The 20,096-nt window shown below is 39.8% G+C and overlaps 1 protein-coding gene across 1 annotated transcript; it reads left to right on the top strand.

Moving 5' to 3' along the window:
* The first annotated feature begins 12,314 nt into the window (after positions 1 to 12,314).
* Positions 12,315 to 17,525, top strand: LOC129773534 (uncharacterized). Its single transcript, XM_055777148.1, has one exon. It carries the CDS (start codon positions 12,315 to 12,317, stop codon positions 17,523 to 17,525), a length of 5,211 nt encoding a protein of 1,736 aa, XP_055633123.1.
* The last annotated feature ends 2,571 nt before the right edge of the window (positions 17,526 to 20,096 follow it).

The raw sequence follows: 20,096 nt of genomic DNA, 5'->3' as shown, positions 1-20,096 counted from the left end.
CGCTGGAAAAAAATATTCAAAAAATTGAAACTATTTTTTCTCAAAAATGTATTTCAGCTGGTTCGTCACATTTACTTCCATTTTTGGAAGAATGTCGGGAGCGAGAATTGAAACTCGTGATCTCTGCGTGAGAGGTATGGATGTTACCACTACGCCAGATCGCCTCCCTTATCTTAGGGCTGTCCCATCTCAATATAAATTTGACCGATTAATCTGAAATTTGGGACATGCCATGATCTTTAAAATCCAAGATGGCGGCCGCTACAAAGTGGCGGACTACATATTTTGTTGCCGCACCCACTGTGCCGTTACCACCGGTTACCAAGTGAGTCCCATCATGAAATGTCATGTCCCATAAATATGACGCCCTTCACAAATGAATGTGTCATATTTATGGGACATGACATTTCATGATGGGAATGAAGGATGAAGAGGATGAAAACAAACAATAGATGGATAGAGTACATTGAATTAATAGAAAACCGAAATTAAAAAGAAAGTCGAAGTTTTGAGAAAAATACAAGAAGTTTGTGAAAATTTATTAATTAAAGGATTGAGACAAGGAATATGTACAGACCGGAGGAATTAAGGAAAGAGACAATGAAAACCAAATGTAAGAATTTATATTTGTATGAAGAATTGATTGTTAATCTAATTATTAATAAATTCTAGCTTAAAGCTGTGTTACTTTATACGTAGCTAAAAGGAGGTTTCACTCTCATCGTTCTCCTGAAATTCGCCCGGCAACATATTTCATCAAAATCCCATCAATATGGGTATCAAATAGAGGTGCTTGACTAGTTGAACACAGTTATTTATGAATAATGCTGATCCAAAATGGCAAATTTTTTTTTTTCAATTCATCAATATGGGTATCAAACGAAATGGCTTGACTAGTAGAACATAGCTATTTGTTAAAAAGCAAATCCAAAACAGCGACACATGTTTTTTTTTTAAATATGGATATCAAATGGAAAAGCCCTTCGATGAGATAATGCAGGTCGGACTCGAATAAATACAGACTCGATTATATGTGATTCGATTATATACAATTTTGGACTCGATTATATACAGTTTAAAAAAATTTTTTTTTTAATATTTCAAATATGACTTAACTCAAGAAGAAATGTAACCTTTCAACGTTAAGGTATAATTTAAGGGCTAATTCATGTTCTTCTTCTTGAATGGGGTTAACGTTCCCTGTGGAACTTTTGCCGTCTCAACGTATTCATTAACTAGCGTCGTTCATTAATACTTGGTTGAGATTTCTATGCCGAATAACACGCCTTGAATGTACTCTGGAGTGGCAAGCTCTAGAATACGCGTGACCACAGTGCAAGCCGGAGGAATTTTCTTTGACGAAAAATCCCCCAACCAGAACGGGAATCGAACCCGAACACCCGGCATGATAGTGTGGGACGCTAACCACTCGGCCACGGGTGCACCTCATTCAGAAGGAAATTCATGTACAGTGGGGTAAAAATCGTGATTTCTGAAGATTTAGCTTGAATTTTCACCAGGGATTGTTTATATCGATATTGCAGTTAAATTAAGAAAAGTTGGGTGTCAAAAAACAAATTGTAGAGCGGTTAGAAAGCTTCAATTTAATTGATAGAAACAATCTAGTTTAAATTAAATTTTTAGGATGAAATTAATAATAACACATTAAAAATTACTAACTTTTAAGTTTTTTACCTTCAAAATGTTATTAAAATCCACTAATTTAGATGTTCTACTACTATATCCTGTACAAAATTTCTCATCTGATTTCTCATTTCTCATCGTTTTCCAATAATTTCTAAATTTTTTCAATAGTATCTAAACGAAATCGTTGTTATTTTATTATGCACACTGGCGGGGCACGCTTTCTTTTTAAGATAGTTTTCTTGAGAATCTCTAATATAGAATCATTATCAGGCACAATTTTCATTCAAAATTCACTCACAACTTGCAAAGAAAGTATTGTTTTAAGAAACAGAATACATATTCGATTTAAAAAAGTACATTTTCATTCATTATTTTAATTTTTGACGCGTTTTTATTCCACCTGCAAATCTACTATCATTTTTATTTCACAAATTGGTACACGAAGCTGTTGGCAAGGCGAAATAAATAAAATCTAAAAATATCTTTTAGATTGCCATTTAAAGCATTACATAATTCCGAAATTATCTTAGCTATGGATGCTTTCGAGATTCTAAAAAATATCAACAAAAATCTGAACGATATTCCAGAAGAAGGGCACATCAATGTCGTTTTTTAAAACTCATCATCCCTCATGAGTGTATCTTGGCGTTGTATTTTTGGACCAATGAAATCCAACAGTGTTTCCACTTATCCAGGTGTTTTTCTCAACACTGGTATGTACTCTAGAGGATAATCATCGTAGAGTTCCTTCAATATTTTATTTGTAGCTCCTTTTCCTTGCATCCTATTCCTGGCCCAAATCCTTAAAATAAATGCAACTGAAACCCCGAGACGAAAACTGCCAATAGAGAAGTCGATTTCGGATCAATCATCTGTCAAATTCGGACCTGATTGCTGTTTCTGACTATTTGATGGACATTTGAAAAATCATCTGGCATCCCTGGTAAGCCAATGCAGTAGTATCTAGTTTCTCGTCAGCAGCTCACACTGTGTGAATGCACAAGGCGAGTCAATTCCTGGCCCAAATTCGTTTTTTTCTTTCTGCTTTTTTCGGATAGTACCTTCAGTTCGAATAAATTCAGCACAATGTATTTTTATACACGGTCAGCGTGTATTTCGTGATAAAAGTCTGTGATAAATTCAACTGAAAACCTGAGACGAAAACTACCAATAGAGAAGTTGATTTCGAATCAATCATCTGACAAATTCAGAGCTGATTGCTGTTTCTGACTAAAGGGTGTGTCTCATCAAATTGCATCACGGAAAAAACGCTGTAGAAATTTAATTTTTAGGAATTATATCTTCAGCTTTCGCTCTAAAATCAGATAAGAGTGTATAGATCACGTTGGCCATGCTTCACTATCAATTTTTCGTAAATTTGGAAAAAATGTCGTCGAACGAAAAAGAGCGTCGTGAATTAATCCTGTGCACTCATTTCGAGAATCCGGAGTTGTCACATCGGGACATCGGTAAGATGCTGGGAATCGTCCAATCCACGGTCAGCAGAGTACTAAAACCATACTTCGAGAACCTAACCATCGACCGGAAGGTGAAGAACGGCCAAAATGGATGCTCCGTCAGTGAAAAAGATCACAAGCGCGTAGTTAAGCAGCTTAGACGTGATCCGAGAAGTTCGGTCCGGGATGTCGCCAATAAGCTGAATTTGTCAATTTAATTCGTCCAGCGGACCAAGCAGCGGGAGGGCCTGCGTACATACAAGGTTCAGAAGACTCCTAACCGCGACGAAAGACAAAACATGGTGGCGAAGACGCGAGCCCGGAAGCTGTACACCGAAATGCTGACGAAGCCGCATTGCCTGGTAATGGACGACGAAACCTACGTCAAAGCGGACTTTCGTCAGCTGCCGGGCCTGTTGTTCTTCTCCGCAGAGGACAAATTCAGCGTTCCGGAGGAGATTCGCAAGCAGAAACTATCCAAGTTTGCCAAAAAGTACATGGTGTGGCAAGCGAACTGCGGAAAGCGGAGCGCCCCCTTCGTGATGACCGGCACGGTAAACGGGCAGGTTTACCTTAAGGAGTGCCTACAGAAGCGCTTACTACCACTATTGAAGCAGCACGAGGGCCCGACCATCTTCTGGCCGGATCTCGCTTCGTGCCACTATTCAAAGGACGTGTTGGAGTGGTACGAAGCCAACGGGGTCACCTTCGTGCCAAAGGAAATGAACCCGCCCAACGCGCCGGAGCTTCGCCCAATAGAGAAATATTGGGCGATTATGAAGCAGGCCCTCCGGAAGAACCCAAAAGTTGTCAAATCGGAGGCGGACTTCAAGAGAAAATGGATTTCTGTTCAAAAAAAACTACAACCTGACGTTGTACAGAACCTTATGGACGGGGTAAAGAGGAAGGTGCGAGCATACGGGCTTGGGCTCGAAGTATGAATAAAAATAAAATGCCAAAAGTTGTTTAATAGTTTTTATTTTACTGTCTAAAATTTTCAAAAGGATCGGTCAACTGGGCGAATTTCTACAGCGTTTTTTTCCGTGATGCAATTTGATATGACACACCCTTTATTTGATGGACATTTGAAAAATCATCTGGCATCCCTGGTAACCCCGTACTGTAGTATCTAGTTTTTCACCAGCAGCTCACAGTGTGTGAACGGACAAGGCAAGTCAACCAATTGTCAAGCGAGTTCCGGGTCAGTAGATGCTCACTGTGAAGTCAGCTACTAGCAACATATAAATGGGCCTTTAAGGATGAAAAATACACATGTGCGTCTAAGAAAAAAAAGGTTTGGGCCTATCCGAGTTGTGCAATTATTATTCTCATTCTCAGAAAAAAAACTTGCAACTTGCTCCTTCTTCTAGGTTTTTATCTACCAAGCGGAAAGAACAATGAACACGAATCGCGGGAAAAGTCGGAGTTGCCAAATGTGCTATAGTTTGTGACGATTATTTTTCCACAAAAGTGACATATGTTCTTGGTATGATATATTCACAGAATCTCCGCAATCGATTGAACAGAATATTGCATATTCTCCAATAAAATTGCAGTTATTCATCGTCATCGAATACAGTATATAGAACAGGTACATTCGGTGGAATTTCATGTCTCATTATCATTGGCAACACTATACAATGGGCTAAAAAATTACTTCTATTAGTTTTCTAATCAGCAGTCACTTGATTTCATTCGGTTTCAACAGAAAAGTAGTCCTAAATCAAACCAGAATTCATTATTATCATTTCCCGCTTTTTTCTTTACCGCACCGAGAGTTGAATTTGGGCCCGCAAGAAACTCGACCGAATCGCTCTGGGCGACGAAAGTGTTAATATATGGCACAATGCGTAAGGTACTTCCGGTTCTTCGAAAGAGTGAAATATCAGATTGATATAACAAGTGGATAACCAGTTTCGATGTTCAGCAGAGCATAGTTGTACGAATTAATTACATTTCTCGTTTTATTATACGACGACTCGTGTTACAACAAAACACTATTTCAATCACATCAGCATGAATGAAGATAACCATCGTGTTATCGCCGTTCACGCTACTCTATCAGCGACAACCCACCGACTGTGATTCTGTTACCAAATTGACATAAAATTATCTCCCTTCTCCAGCTCCACTCGAACAAACGACAAAACAACAGTCATCCGAAAGACAGATAAAAATCCTCCACAAAATGAAACATCATCGGCAGCAATCATCTCAATCGGGTAACTGGATTATGCGATTTGATTTTCCCTCTAATGCTAAATCACTTGAACCATCCATCCTCAACCCATCCTCCCATGCCACAGCCGGTGGATAAAATATAAAAAAAACGAAAAGCGATGACAGATTTGCTCACTTGGTGACAAAATGCGACAGGGGCTCAAAAGCAGATATATAAATTACATCAACAGCGAGTACACAGAAGGATAGCAACAAACGACGAAGGGCGGCATACGGCAGGAGAGATGATTCCATCATTAGCATACTTTATACGCGTACACCCGAAAAATATGCAGAATGATTCACCATAATTGAGGACCTCCACCTCCTCCACTTCATAGCCCACCGTGTTGTACACGACGGTGCCGCCCATCTAATACATTTGCGTCTGCCACTCGGGGAGGTGATACTCGAGGGTTTTCAATATCAATTACCTAATTTGCATATTTTAGAATTGAATCAACTCAGTTAGAGTAGATATGGATCTTTTACTTGCTCGCTTTTGAAGTATGGAATATGATTTTGCGGCATCTCTCCGCTTGTCCCGTAAGAGGCCCTAGTTGAGGGATATTGCCCTTATATATTAACCAGCTGTACTGGGAATTTCGCCTGATAATTGTTTCAAGGTATGATTGTATCAATTGGTAAGATATTTGATATGTCTTCTTGGTTTAACCGTGAAATTCAACGTTGGTTCTGCGAAGGTGAGCTGATTTTCCTCTCGATGTTCTCATCTACAGGTTTTTCGGTTTATTTCAAACTCGCACACGAGCACAGTACACATAAAGCGAAATAAATTCATGGATCTCAACCCGCAGATAAATATTTAATTGCGAAATTAAATTCACCACTCGCGAGCATTTCGGTTTGAAGCCGGGAGATGGAGCGATTCAGGAAACTCTGGAAGTAAAAGTTCTGCCAAACAGCTGCTGCTGCGGGTGTGCAAATTACGAATTATGCCCTCACGAAAACGACTCGAATGAGTGTTGATGAATAATATTTGAGATAATAATTAACAAATTTAGTATTCCCGGGCAGATTCGGGTTCGTCTGGTTCGAAATATTTACATGTCGCAGTCCGTGCAGCTTTCTAGGGAAAAAGTTCGTCAATTTGTAATGTAAGTTATCTGAGAACATTCTGGGCCTAACAATTAATCTGGATTTGTTACATAGGCTTCGTCATGGGAGGCTTATAATTTTATTTAATACTCAAATAAAAACATGAATTATTTTGTTGGTAAAAAATTAGCATCAAGGAAAGCTTGTTGAAATTGATCATCACAATTAAAATTGACCATCAATTCTATAAGAGAGGCAGAATGGAATTACCTTCAGAATGACAACACGTTATCGAACGAAACGGTGAATATTTTACCTGAATCGGATCGATGCTAAATCTAACATACTGAATAAAGTCTTCGATTCCATGCAAAAATTATGGATGTAGAATCATCTAGCAATTTCCCAAACTGACCATTGTAAGGTCGAGTTCAGTGTCAGTAACCCGGTATTGGCGATAAAGATGGATGGCCACGGTATTATTTTTTTCCAGTATATACTTTAATTGTGGAGAAGAACACCCTTAAATAAAGGCTAACAAAATTGGTACAATATTTTTCTTTCTGTTTCCTATAGATTGTTACACATCATATCTACCAAAATTTGAGTACGAATTAAAAATCCCCTCCGAATTCCGAATGCCACCATCAGCGTTGCGGGGAAACATTTACATTTCACAACACAGCGTTCTACCAGGTACGAAAACCGTCCTCACGGACTGAGAGCTGTTCCGCTCATCAGCATAAAAAGCAGTGCTAAGTGGGTGCTTTACGAAAGCGTAATTTCTCCGCTTCCCGAATTAGATCAAAATGCTTGCTGCGGTGGCTGGATGCTGGATGCTGCCTCACTGTCTGCCATTCGACGAACGCTTCAACAGCCAAAACCAGCCAGCTGACTGGGAAAGGTGCCAACGATAAAGTTAGACCGTGACGCTAATTAATTATTCAGTATACACAATATTGATAATTTAAACAACATCAAATTACACTTTAACAAAATGATTATATGCACGAAGTAAGCTGAGAGTTTAAGACGTTGCTCCGGCCATCGTCGTAGCGTAACGAGGCCTGGCCTCCCCCGGGAACGAACGTTCCGTTGGAAGGAGCAAATTGAATAAAGCAGAAGGCGAGAGCAATGAAGTGCACCTGAGGATCAACCGGCGAAGGAAATTTGTTTTCTTGTTGTATGGAAGATGGAAGTATCTTAACCGCACACCGCTTTGAAATTCAGGGATGCAAGAAGCGCTGTTAGCTTCCAACGGGTGAAGATTAGTTCAGTTGATTGAAATGCATCGCGCCCGTCTCGTTCAATCCGCTGAAACGCGTTTGGCCAGAGAAACCGCCGCCGCATCGTTTGCTTCTGCGAGAAGCGAGGATTCAATAATTCATAACGTGAAACTTGCCGCTTGTCGCAGGAAGCGATAGTGAACGCTAAGCGAGCCAGCGAAACCGCTGCACTATGCTGCTGCTGCTGCCTCTAGACCAGGACATGTCTTCACATCTAGAAAGTGAATTGAAGGAACTTTGTAATGCAAACCACTTCAATTAGGAAAACTTGTCTTCCGGCGAAGCGAACGCAACAGCATTTTCCAAAAACTGATTCCTCGCAATCAATCAATCACATGATGCAGGAGCATCTTCTACATCACACGGTGCAATGCTTTTTAGAAAATTGAATCACGCCATCAGGCAGATGATCTCCGGAGAAAGTGCTGCGCATCGTTCGTGAACAGTATTCTGAGTTACATTCAATACCGTTATCAATCATATGGAGTTTTCGTCTAACAATACTTGCAATGGTTAGTTTTAAAATGACTTTTTGTTTGAGTCAAAATTGGTAGTGACAGTCTATTGAGTCTGCATTATTAACCTAAGATAAGTACATGATGAAAATCATGTTTTGTGTCTGATGATACTGGGAAAGAATTTTGCAACATCGATTTTTTAGTATTTTTTTATTTTCTATATCGTAGTAAACGAACGATAGAGTAACATTTACCAGAATATCATTCATCCGAAACACGTTTATCCGGAGCGCATTTACCCGAATGTACATTTGCACATCTCCAACATTTACCTGAATTTATCGTTTACCCGAATGAAGAAAGAAAAAATGTGGAAAGTGATAATAAATAAGAATAAATCAATACAACATGAACAAAAAATATACGCAGTAAAATGAAAGATTGAATTGAGGAAACTTGAAAATGATGCGGGAGACTTTCCCGATTTATTTTTAGAAAAAATTGAATATTTTTTACGCCAAAACAACAGATTAACCTCGTACAGAATTTATTGGAGTTTTCAAAACTACCTTTCAGTTTGCAGTGAGATAGTTATATATATATATATATATATATATATATATATATATATATATATATATATATATATATATATATATATATATATATATATATATATATATATATATATATATATATATATATATATATATATATATATATATATATATATATATATATATATATATATATATATATATATATATATATATATATATATATATATATATATATATATATATATATATATATATATATATATATATATATATATATATATATATCCTTTATCTTCTTCTATTCCCTTGCCATACAAATGAAACACAAATTTCTGCATAATCCGAAAACTGATCAAGCAAATGGAGCCAAATTTATCATGCGAATGTTTTAGGGGACACGAAACGTTTCCATGGTAAATTGACCCTCCTCACCTCTCTTTGAGGGGGGTGACTGCCATCCAAATGAAACATACAATTCTGCATAATTCTGCAAACTGAACCAAAATTGGCATGTGGAGGTTTTAGGGGGCAAGAAACATTTCTAAAGTGGTTCAACACTCCTTCCGCCTTTCTGAGGGGGGAGGGGGGGATGTTTCTATGATGGTATGACATCTGGAATGGAGAGGCGGTCCCATAAAAATACTACACATATTTCAACCATAAATATTCCAACCAAACATGACAATTGAAAATTTTCGGAAAACTCTGAAGGAAAAAGAAAAAAAAAACGGAAAATTAAATTCCCTTATGTTCTACAATTACATAGTGACAAGTGATGTTAGTCCATTTGTTGTTTGCGCTAGCGAAATTGATCTTTGTTCGAAACTGGAAATGGATTTTAATGTGATGAAACGCACTCCTTTATCTTCTTCTATCTATACCAATAAAAAAGTATCGCCGAATATGTTGATAAGAGCAGAACTCGAGGAAGGAACTGTCCGATTTAGGGCTGTATTTATTCTATCATATTTTCTGTATAAAACATTTATTCCATGTAACGGAGAAACATGTTATTTGCAAGTGGTTGAAAAATCTTGAACGAGAATTGTGTCTGAAAATAATCTGATAATAAAATGATGAGTTTTTTTAGAAATACTAGGAATTTTATAGTAAAAGGTAAATTGAACGGGGTCGATTAGAAGATCAACCAATGAACAGTTCTGGGATTGGACCCATGAACTTGCTCAAGGTAAGAAAACGTGAATGTTTGAAGGTATTGATAACAAAAAACAAGTTTTGGGCGGGACGAAGTTTGCCGGGTCAGCTAGTTATATATAAATAAAATATCTCTGTATTGAACAAGGATGTTCTAGAGATCAAATAAGAACTGGTTGATAAGTTTAATTGGATTTTCTATATTTTTGTATTTATATTTTTGTCCAATACATCTACACAAACCAAGATAAAAAGAGATACGTAGAATATTCCAAGACATGAAATTTGAAGCCTCAAAATGGTGTATATTCATTCATCTTCATGCGTTGATTTTTCACGAAGTTACAGCACTTAAAAAATTACCTAAAAATTCCGTTTCTCAAATTTTTTCGTCGAGTGTGTTTTGAAAAAAAAATTGTGTTTTAGTATATTATTCCGCGATGGAATAAAAAATTTTACACAATTGTTATGAAAACTTGAGCATAGTCGGGTACAAAAAAGTTATTTGCAATATATTTTTTTTGTTTCGCTCGCTCACATTGCTCTTATATTGCAATAGCATATATATTTTTTTTTACTTAAATCGTTTATTTTTACAGGCTCAGTTACATAGGTTTAAAGGAGCCGAACTCCTTACTGTATTGTTACTAGTATATATACATTTTTCCTTAATTCTAATGTTAATAATATAGGAAACCGATTACTCGCGGTCGACTCGAGTTTAGAAGGGTGACATATTTTCTTCAGGAAAAGGAGGGGATATGAGGATATATTGACAATGATCACACTCACACTCTCAATCACACTCATCACACTCAATTCTTAAACCTATCTTATATCTAATATGTATTTACATTTCTTCTTATTCTTATGAAGGGATCCGATCTCTCACAAAGGAAAAGGAAAAGGAAAAACTAAGGGTATAAGGACAATCACACACGAAGATCGATAGCTTTAAGGAATACATATATTTGGGACATGTAATCAAGGTCTAACCGAGCCAACACGTCTCTCACCGGCACCATGGGCTGCCTTCCTCGGGCCCGAAGGGTGTCTTCTAAATTCGATCTGGCGACAAGATACAGCTCGCACGACCAAACAACGTGCTCGATGTCGTGGTAACCTTGGCCACAAACACAAAGATTGTTGTCGGCAAGATTAATACGAAAGAGTAGCGCATCTAACGAACAGTGATTGGACATGAGTCGGGAGAAGGTGCGAATAAAGTCCCGACTCAAGTCCAGACTTTTGAACCATGGTTTGAGGCTAACCTTAGGGATAATCGAGTGGAGCCACCGGCCCAACAATAGCATATATAATTTTCTGTTATTTTTGGGGTTTTAAAAAATATATTTTGATGCCACATGTCTTCAAACTGCATGAAACGTCGAGAACTGATGTTATCTCGACAAATTTTTTTGGCCGAAAATCAACCTTTTGGGAGTGGCCAAAAAATAAAAACCTTGAATGCTCTGAGGCACCCCTAAATCATGTACGACTGAGCAGAAATTTTTCACTGATCATTTTTTGGGCCAAAACCAAAATGTACATGGTCAGTTCTTTAAATACGATGATTATTTTTTTCCATGCCTTCATTGACACTTAAGCTAATTCCCAGAAGGTCGATTTTCGACCAAACATTTTTTTTTCGAGATGACTGTTCGCGACGAACGCGACCCGAGCCAGCTGCAGACGAACAGGGGGAGAACGATGATGCAATCGGAAGAAACGAAGATGTAATCGGCTGCACTCGTCGATGCAGTCGTACACACATACATAGCGAGAAGTGTAGTTTTAAGTTTTTCTTTTTCTTATTCTGTTAGTGCGTAAGGATGTGTAGATTTAAGTTTTTCCTCATTCTGTTTGTGACAATTAAAGGAGTAGGATCTTAAATTGAAATTGCCTTATTTTGAAGAAGTGTCCCAGTGAAGCAGCAGCAGTGAAATCCAATCTGGTCAACAGGGCGACCAACGTAATTTCCATCCTCCGTTGTCTTGTGAGTCACCGGGCGACAAACAAGCAACGAACGTGTTCGATCCTGTCGTCCTTTTGCCAGCATCGTGTTGTGCAGCGGTTAATGGCGTGTTTTAGCCGCTAAAATTTCTCTGCTAGTTCTGCTGTGTGCCGCTAAAAGTTAGGGTAAAAATTGACTTTATTTCGTGTTGTTTTACGGCGAATGTGCGCCGTGGTCCTTCGACGAGTCAGAGCAAGCTGCGATCTGAGTGTGCGATCGTCAGCGACTTTGTGTTGTGTTGAGACAAAACATTTGGTCCCATGCGAACCGGATATTTACCAGTGTGATACGTGTATTCGCGATTATTAAAGGATTTGAGCGTGATACATCCTTCCGCGATTAATAAAGTGTGAGCCTTCATACGCAGTGTGAACTTCCGAACAGTGTTATTTTGAAGTTTTGAACATTTGAGTTGTGTTAGCGAAAGTGTTGCCATTTGAGAGCAATTGAGAGAAACCATGGAACAATTTAAACAATTAGTTTATCAGAGAGGCCGAGTGCAAGCGCGAGTATCGGTGATTATCAACAAGCTAAGTGATGCGATAGAGCAAAACGATAATACCAACTTATCGCAGTTAAAAGCGTTTGAGAAGAAGCTAGAGTTGCATTATGCGGAGTATATGGCGAAACATGATTTGATCATGGCTCAGTGTCCCAGTTTTGGGAAAACAGAAGACCAGGACGAAAAGTTGGATGAGTTTGACAGCATTCATACTGATGCTTTGGAAAAGCTCAATCATCTGTTGGATTTCTTTCGTGCCGATCCAACACATAACAACCGTGGATCCCCTCAAGTTATTGTGACCCAACAACCTCTGAAGACGCCGATTCCGACATTCGACGGAAAGTATGAAGCGTGGCCAAAGTTCAAGGCGCTGTTTAATGATTTGGTAGGTAAGTGTGGTGATTCCGATGCAACAAAACTGCAATACCTTGACAAAGCGTTAATTGGTGAAGCTTCCGGCATCCTGGATGCCAGAATCATTAACGACAACAACTATCAACAAGCGTGGCAGTTGTTGGAGGAGCGGTTTGAGAACCCGCGAGTGATCATCGACACCCACATTTCCGGTTTATTGTCGATGAAACCAATATCTAAGCAGTGCTGGAAAGAACTGAGAAACTTGATCGACAATTGCAATCGTCATGTAGAGGGGTTGCGATTTATGGAGCAAAGCGTCGATGGGACAGCTGGTCTTATCGTTGTGAAACTGCTGACATCTTGCCTCGATGGAGAAACGAGAAAGCAGTGGGAGCAAACTTTGGAACATGGGGAACTTCCAAATTGCGATGAATCCTTAAAGTTTCTCAGGAATTATTGTCAGGTCCTCGAAAGGTGTGAGATAGATAAGACGTCCTCTTCAAACGTAGCCAAAAAACTTCCTAAGTCGGGGAAGCCCAGCTGGTCACCGAGAACATCTCATCCAGCGACATCCGTTCCATCAGATAGTGTGTGTGACGTGTGCACAGGGTCGCACCTTAATTACAAGTGTCCTTCTTTCCTGAAAATGAATGTTGGTCAGCGTGTCAGCAAGGTGAAGCAAATTGGGATGTGTTTCAACTGTCTTCGTAAAGGCCATCAAATTCGAGACTGTCCTTCAGATAAGTCATGCTCGAAGTGTGGTAAAAAGCACCACACAATGTTGCACTTTGAGCGCGAATTTTGTACCGAACCTAAGTCGCAAAGTTCAAATACTTCGGAAAAGACAGCATCAGTGTCAGCTATTCCCGATAGTCCAGTGTCTACAGCATGTTCCAGCATTCAACGACCAACAAAACAAGTTCTTTTGATGACTGCGTTGGTGAGTGTAGCATCAAAAAGTGGGAAAATATTTAAGCTACGTGCCCTTCTCGATTCCGGGTCTCAAGTTAACCTGGTATCTGAGTCTGCTATTCACTTACTGGCGCTTCCAAAGTATCCTGCGAACGTTCCAGTTATTGGTGTAGGTGGTGCCAAGTCTAGAATCGTACATCATGTGATTATGCGCCTATTTTCCGACTATACTGGGTTCCAAAGTGACGTGGACTGTTTAGTGACAGGAAAAGTGACAGGAAAAGTTCCTTCTGCTCCAGTTGACATTTCTGAATGGAATATTCCGCCAGGTATTGTGTTAGCCGATCCAATGTTTAATGAGCCAAGAGATGTGGATCTGTTGATCGGGGCCGAACTATTTTTCCAAATTTTGAGACAAAATCAACTGAAATTGGCCGAAGGTCTTCCAAGCTTGTACGAGACACAATTTGGATGGGTTTTTGCTGGTGCTCTCAAGTACGAGACCGAAGCTGTTAACGTGTTGTGTGCCTCCAATGAGGATCCGTTGTTGAAAGAGATTCAAAGGTTTTTCGTGCAAGAAGAGCTTTTTGAGGAGAAAATGCCAACTAGTGAAGAACAACAGATAGAAGACCATTTTTGCAGAACGTATCGTCGTGATGAAGATGGTCGATTTGTGGTCCAATTACCTTTCCGCGAATCCATTAACCAACTAGGTAATTCCAGATCTTTAGCGATGAAGAGATTCCTGTCAAGTGAAAAGCGCCTATCCAATGATACAATTATGAAAGAGATGTACCAAACTTTCATCAAGGAATACCAGGACCTTGGCCATTGCCACGAGATTCACGAGGAGAACGATCCACCAGGACAGCAGAATTATTATTTTCCACATCATGCTGTACTCAAACCTTCAAGTACCAGCACAAAGCTACGTGTGGTATTTGATGGTAAGGCGAAGTCAAATGGATTATCCTTGAATGAAGTGCTAATGATCGGTCCCAAAATCCAAAACGATTTATTTGCCATACTACTGCGTTTCCGGAAACACATTTATGCATTTTCAGCAGATGTTGAGAAAATGTATAGGCAGGTGAAGATCGATCCAAAACAAACGAGATACCAAAGAATTTTCTGGCGTGACCAGCCCGCAGAAAAAATAAAAGTGTTAGAGTTGTCAACGGTAACCTATGGGACATCTCCTTCGTCGTTCTTAGCAGTGAGATCAATGGTTCAGCTGGCACGAGATGAGAGTAGAAACTTTCCTGCAGCTGCCGAAGTGATATTGGAAGACTGTTATATGGACGATATTCTGAGTGGTGCTTCAACGCTATCATCTGCGAAGCAATTACGATGTGAAATTGAGCAACTTATGATGAACGGAAAGTTTCCTATTCGGAAGTGGTGTTCTAACAACAACGAGGTGCTCGATGGTGTTCCTGATCAAGATCGTGAGAAATTAGTGCACATAAAAGATTCTGGAGCGAGTGAAACGATTCGAACTTTAGGTGTTCTTTGGAATCCGAAAACTGACCAGTTCCTGTTTTGTAGAAGTCCGGAAACGATGCAATCCGATGCGAAAGTGACAAAAAGACATGTTCTATCCCAAATTGCCAAACTGTTTGACCCGCTCGGGCTCATATCACCAGTAATAGTGTCAGCCAAGTCCATTATGCAGCAATTGTGGGCTGCTGGGTTAGGATGGGATGAGGTCCTCGAAGGTGAGATGTTGAAAAGATGGATCGTGTTCCATCAGTCACTACCGCAGTTGAACGAGATACAAATTCCGAGATGTGTCGTAATCTCTGATGCTCATCGCATTGAAATTCATGGCTTTTCCGATGCGTCGTGCACTGCTTATGGCGCTTGTGTGTTTTTACGTTGTGTTCAAACGGAGGGAACAGTGTTAGTTAGACTAGTGTGTAGCAAGTCCAGAGTTAGTCCTTTGCGTCGTCTTACTATGCCTAGACTTGAGCTGTGTGGCGCATTGTTATTGGCAAGATTGATCAACCTAGTGATACCTATTTTGAAAATAAAAGTGCATGATGTCAAGTTGTGGTCGGATAGTCAGATAGTGCTTGCGTGGATAAAAAAGGATCCCAATCAACTTCAAACCTACGTGAGAAATCGAGTTATAGAGATATATGGACTTACTAACGATTATGAGTGGAAGTATGTAAGATCTGAAAATAATCCAGCAGATCTGGTTTCCAGAGGCTGTCATCCAGAAAGTTTACGACGTTCTGACATGTGGTGGAATGGTCCGCCGTTTTTGCAAGCTACCAACTACGAAATTCTGGAGACACCAATATTACAAGATGACGAATTACCAGAAATGAGAAGACCGACTGTTAGTAATCCAGTGGTAAATTTTGAAGATGAACCAATATTTGAGCGGTGCGGCACGTTTTCAAAATTGCAACGTGTTTTGGCACAGGTGGTGAGATTCACTCGACTACTATGTATGGCGAAGGAAGAGCGAAACAAATCCCAATACATTTCTGTACAAGATATGCGGGATGCGATGGGATATATAGTACGAGTACTTCAGAATACTGCGCTTAATGAAGAGATCCAGTGTATTCAGAGAAATAAGTTACCCAAACGACTTGCAAATCTTCAACCTTTTGTGGACGAGAAAGGATTTCTACGCGTCGGCGGACGTCTACAAAATTCTAAATTACCGTACGATGCCAAACATCAATTGCTTCTTCCACATAATCATCGGGTGACGGAGATGCTGATTCGACAATATCATGAGGAGAGACTTCACGAGGGACCATCCGGTTTGCTGGCAGCGATAAGACAAAAATTCTGGTTTGTAAAAGCTCGTTCTGTTATTCGAAAAGTGACACGCAGCTGCGTGAAGTGTTTTAGGGCCAATCCGAGAGCAGTGCCGCCATTAATGGGAAATTTACCAGAGGAACGTGTGACGTTAGCTGCAGCTTTCGAGCTCACCGGTGTGGACTATGCTGGTCCTGTTATAGTGAAAGAGGGAAGATACAAGCCGATACATATTAAGGCGTACATCGCATTGTTTGTGTGCCTCACGACGAAAGCTATTCATCTCGAGTTGGTTTCGGATCTAACGACCGAAGCTTTTCTTGCCGCTTTGGATCGATTTATCAACCGACGTGGAATGGTTCGTAAAATTCTGTCGGACAATGCAACCAATTTTGTTGGCACTGCTAAGGAGTTACACCAATTATTCGTGATGTTCCGTGAAGAAACTTCAAAGACTAGAATTGACGATTTTCTACTTAAACGTGAGATAGAATGGAAATTCATTCCGCCTAGAACCCCTAACTTTGGCGGATTGTGGGAGGCAAGTGTCAAAGTGGTCAAACGTCATCTACATCGTACGTTAGGCAGCGCAATTTTGACGTTCGAAGAGTTCGGTACCGTTTTAACGCATATCGAAGCTATAGTGAATTCCAGACCACTTTATGCGTTATCTGATGATCCCAACGAAACACTTCCGATAACTCCAGCTCATCTGATGTTCGGTAAACCGTTGGAGCCAGTTTTGAAACCATCGTATTCTGATATAGCAGTGAACCGTTTATCCCGACATCAGTATTTAAATCATTTACGTGATAGATTTTGGACAAAGTGGTCCCGTGATTATTTGTCGACGCTACAGTCAAGAGCTAAATGGACCGAAGGTGAGCCGAATATGAAAATGGATACTGTTGTGTTAATTATAGAAGATAATCAACCCGTTCAATCATGGAGATTGGGTAAGATTGTTGCACTTTACCCGGGAGGAGATAATGTGGTCCGAGTCGTTGATGTAAAGACATCGACAGGAGTTTTCCGACGATCTATCCGGAAGTTAGCACCTCTTCCTATATCTGATAACGATAACGGAGAGACGAAGGTTTCCGATTTGGAATGATATTCCAACCGGCGGGAGTATGTTCGCGACGAACGCGACCCGAGCCAGCTGCAGACGAACAGGGGGAGAACGATGATGCAATCGGAAGAAACGAAGATGTAATCGGCTGCACTCGTCGATGCAGTCGTACACACATACATAGCGAGAAGTGTAGTTTTAAGTTTTTCTTTTTCTTATTCTGTTAGTGCGTAAGGATGTGTAGATTTAAGTTTTTCCTCATTCTGTTTGTGACAATTAAAGGAGTAGGATCTTAAATTGAAATTGCCTTATTTTGAAGAAGTGTCCCAGTGAAGCAGCAGCAGTGAAATCCAATCTGGTCAACAGGGCGACCAACGTAATTTCCATCCTCCGTTGTCTTGTGAGTCACCGGGCGACAAACAAGCAACGAACGTGTTCGATCCTGTCGTCCTTTTGCCAGCATCGTGTTGTGCAGCGGTTAATGGCGTGTTTTAGCCGCTAAAATTTCTCTGCTAGTTCTGCTGTGTGCCGCTAAAAGTTAGGGTAAAAATTGACTTTATTTCGTGTTGTTTTACGGCGAATGTGCGCCGTGGTCCTTCGACGAGTCAGAGCAAGCTGCGATCTGAGTGTGCGATCGTCAGCGACTTTGTGTTGTGTTGAGACAAAACAATGACGTTTATGCATTTTTGAGTCGTTTGACATCGAAGAAAAATTTACGATTTTCCAAATGTCATGTTTCAATTTTCATATTCAGCCCATATATTTTAAAGAAAATCCCCGGATTTTATAGATGCAGTGTAAAAAATAGCCATCAGCCACCGTTTAGTTTCACTAGTGCAGTTATAATTTACATGGCTTCCACAAGTACAATTTTTTCACAAATGTGTGTATGTAACCATTGTATTTAGCGAGTATATGAAATTCACACATTTGTATTTTGCTTCAGCACTCATGAATCTAACGACGTTTTAATTCTTTCTCCGTTCAATCCGGTAACAAAAATCGGTGTTACAGACCGATTATAGTACAAAAGGGACACACGTTCCTTCGTAATTAATCTAACGATACGCTCAACAATGACGAACGACGAATGAGGAAGCTAGAGAGAATCGCGAAGTCGCAGTGTTGATGGTTTTTAGAGAAAAAAAACGAATTATTGATTGCTCGGTCTGTGAGCCAGTGTTGGAGTATAGGAGGATTAAAGAGTTATTCTATACAATTCGTCTTTTCGTATATCGTATATCGTCTTTCTTGAAAAAATAACATTTTAGCAATAGCGTAGCAATTGTCATTATTTAATTGATAAATTCATGAAAAAGTGCAGAGAAAAGATTCGTTTCTTCCAGAAGTATACAAAAAAGCTCAATTAATTAATATGTTCACATCCCCAATATTTCAGTTGATTCTGTGAGGAAGTTGGGAGACGTGTATTTTGTAGGAAAGCAATACAAGTCTAGTTGATATTAACAGGGTACATTAACATGGAGGTCATTCGTTCCTGTGGGTTTGCATAGATCTGAACCAAGAGTGGAGGGCTTTCAAAAGAGAGATACGGTAACGCATCGAAATCCGGACACTTAATATATGGTGACTAGCTGACCCGGCAAACTTCGTCCCGCCCAAAATCTGTTTTTTGTTATCAATACCTTCAAACATTCACGTTTTCTTACTAAGCGCAAGTTCATGAGCCCAATCGCAGAGCTGTTCATTGATTGATCTTCTAATCGACCCCGTTGAATTTACTTTTTAATAAAAAATTCCTAGTACTTCTACCAAAACTCATCATTATAATATCAGATTATTTTCAGACACAATTCTCGTTCAATATTTTTCAACCACTTGCAAATAACATGTTTCTCCGCTAAATGGAATAAATATTTGATACAGAAAATATGATAAAATAAAGACAGACCCCTCTCCTCTTCTCTCCTTAGAGAGGGGGGAGTGTCTATTCACCTTAGAAACGTTTCGTGCCCCCTTAAGATCCCCCCCCCCCCCCTAAGAGAGGGAGGAGGAGTATCTATCCACCATAGAATCAATAATTGCACCCTAAAACTTCCACATGCCAAATTTGGTTTCATTTGCATGATTAATTTTCGAGTAATGCAGAAATCTGGGTTTCATTTGTATGGCAGCCCACCCTTAGAGAGAGGGATGGAGTGTCTTCTTCTTCTTCTTCAATGGCACTAACGTTCCTAGAGGAACTTCGCCGTCTCAACGTAGTATTACTTGCGTCATTTTTATTAGTACTTAGTTGAGATTTCTATGCCAAATAACACGCCTTGAATGCATTCTGAGTGGCAAGCTCTAGAATACGCGTGATCACAGTGCAAGTCGGAGGAAATTTCTTTGACGAAAAATTCCCCCGACCAGAACGGGAATCGAACCCGAACCCCCGGCATGTTAGTTATGACGCTAACCACTCGGCCACGGGAGCACATATGGAGTGTCTAAACACCGTGAAAACATCTATTGCGCCCTAAAAACTCCACATGCCAAATTTCGTTTCATTTGCTTGATTGATTCTCGAGTAATGCAGAAATTTGTGTTTCATTTGTATGGCAGCCCCCCCTATGAGAGGGGGGAGGTTTATCTTACCACCATAAAATCATT

Source organism: Toxorhynchites rutilus, chromosome 3 (assembly GCF_029784135.1).
Source record: "Toxorhynchites rutilus septentrionalis strain SRP chromosome 3, ASM2978413v1, whole genome shotgun sequence".
Taxonomy (NCBI): Eukaryota; Metazoa; Arthropoda; class Insecta; order Diptera; family Culicidae; genus Toxorhynchites; species Toxorhynchites rutilus.
Note: the sequence above shows the minus strand (reverse complement) of the source record. Positions and strands in the feature narration are given on the sequence as shown.

What these genes read in the sequence shown, in the direction of transcription:
- LOC129773534 (XM_055777148.1), top strand. Translation starts at nt 12,315, where the DNA reads ATGGAACAATTTAAACAATTAGTTTATCAGAGAGGCCGAGTGCAAGCG.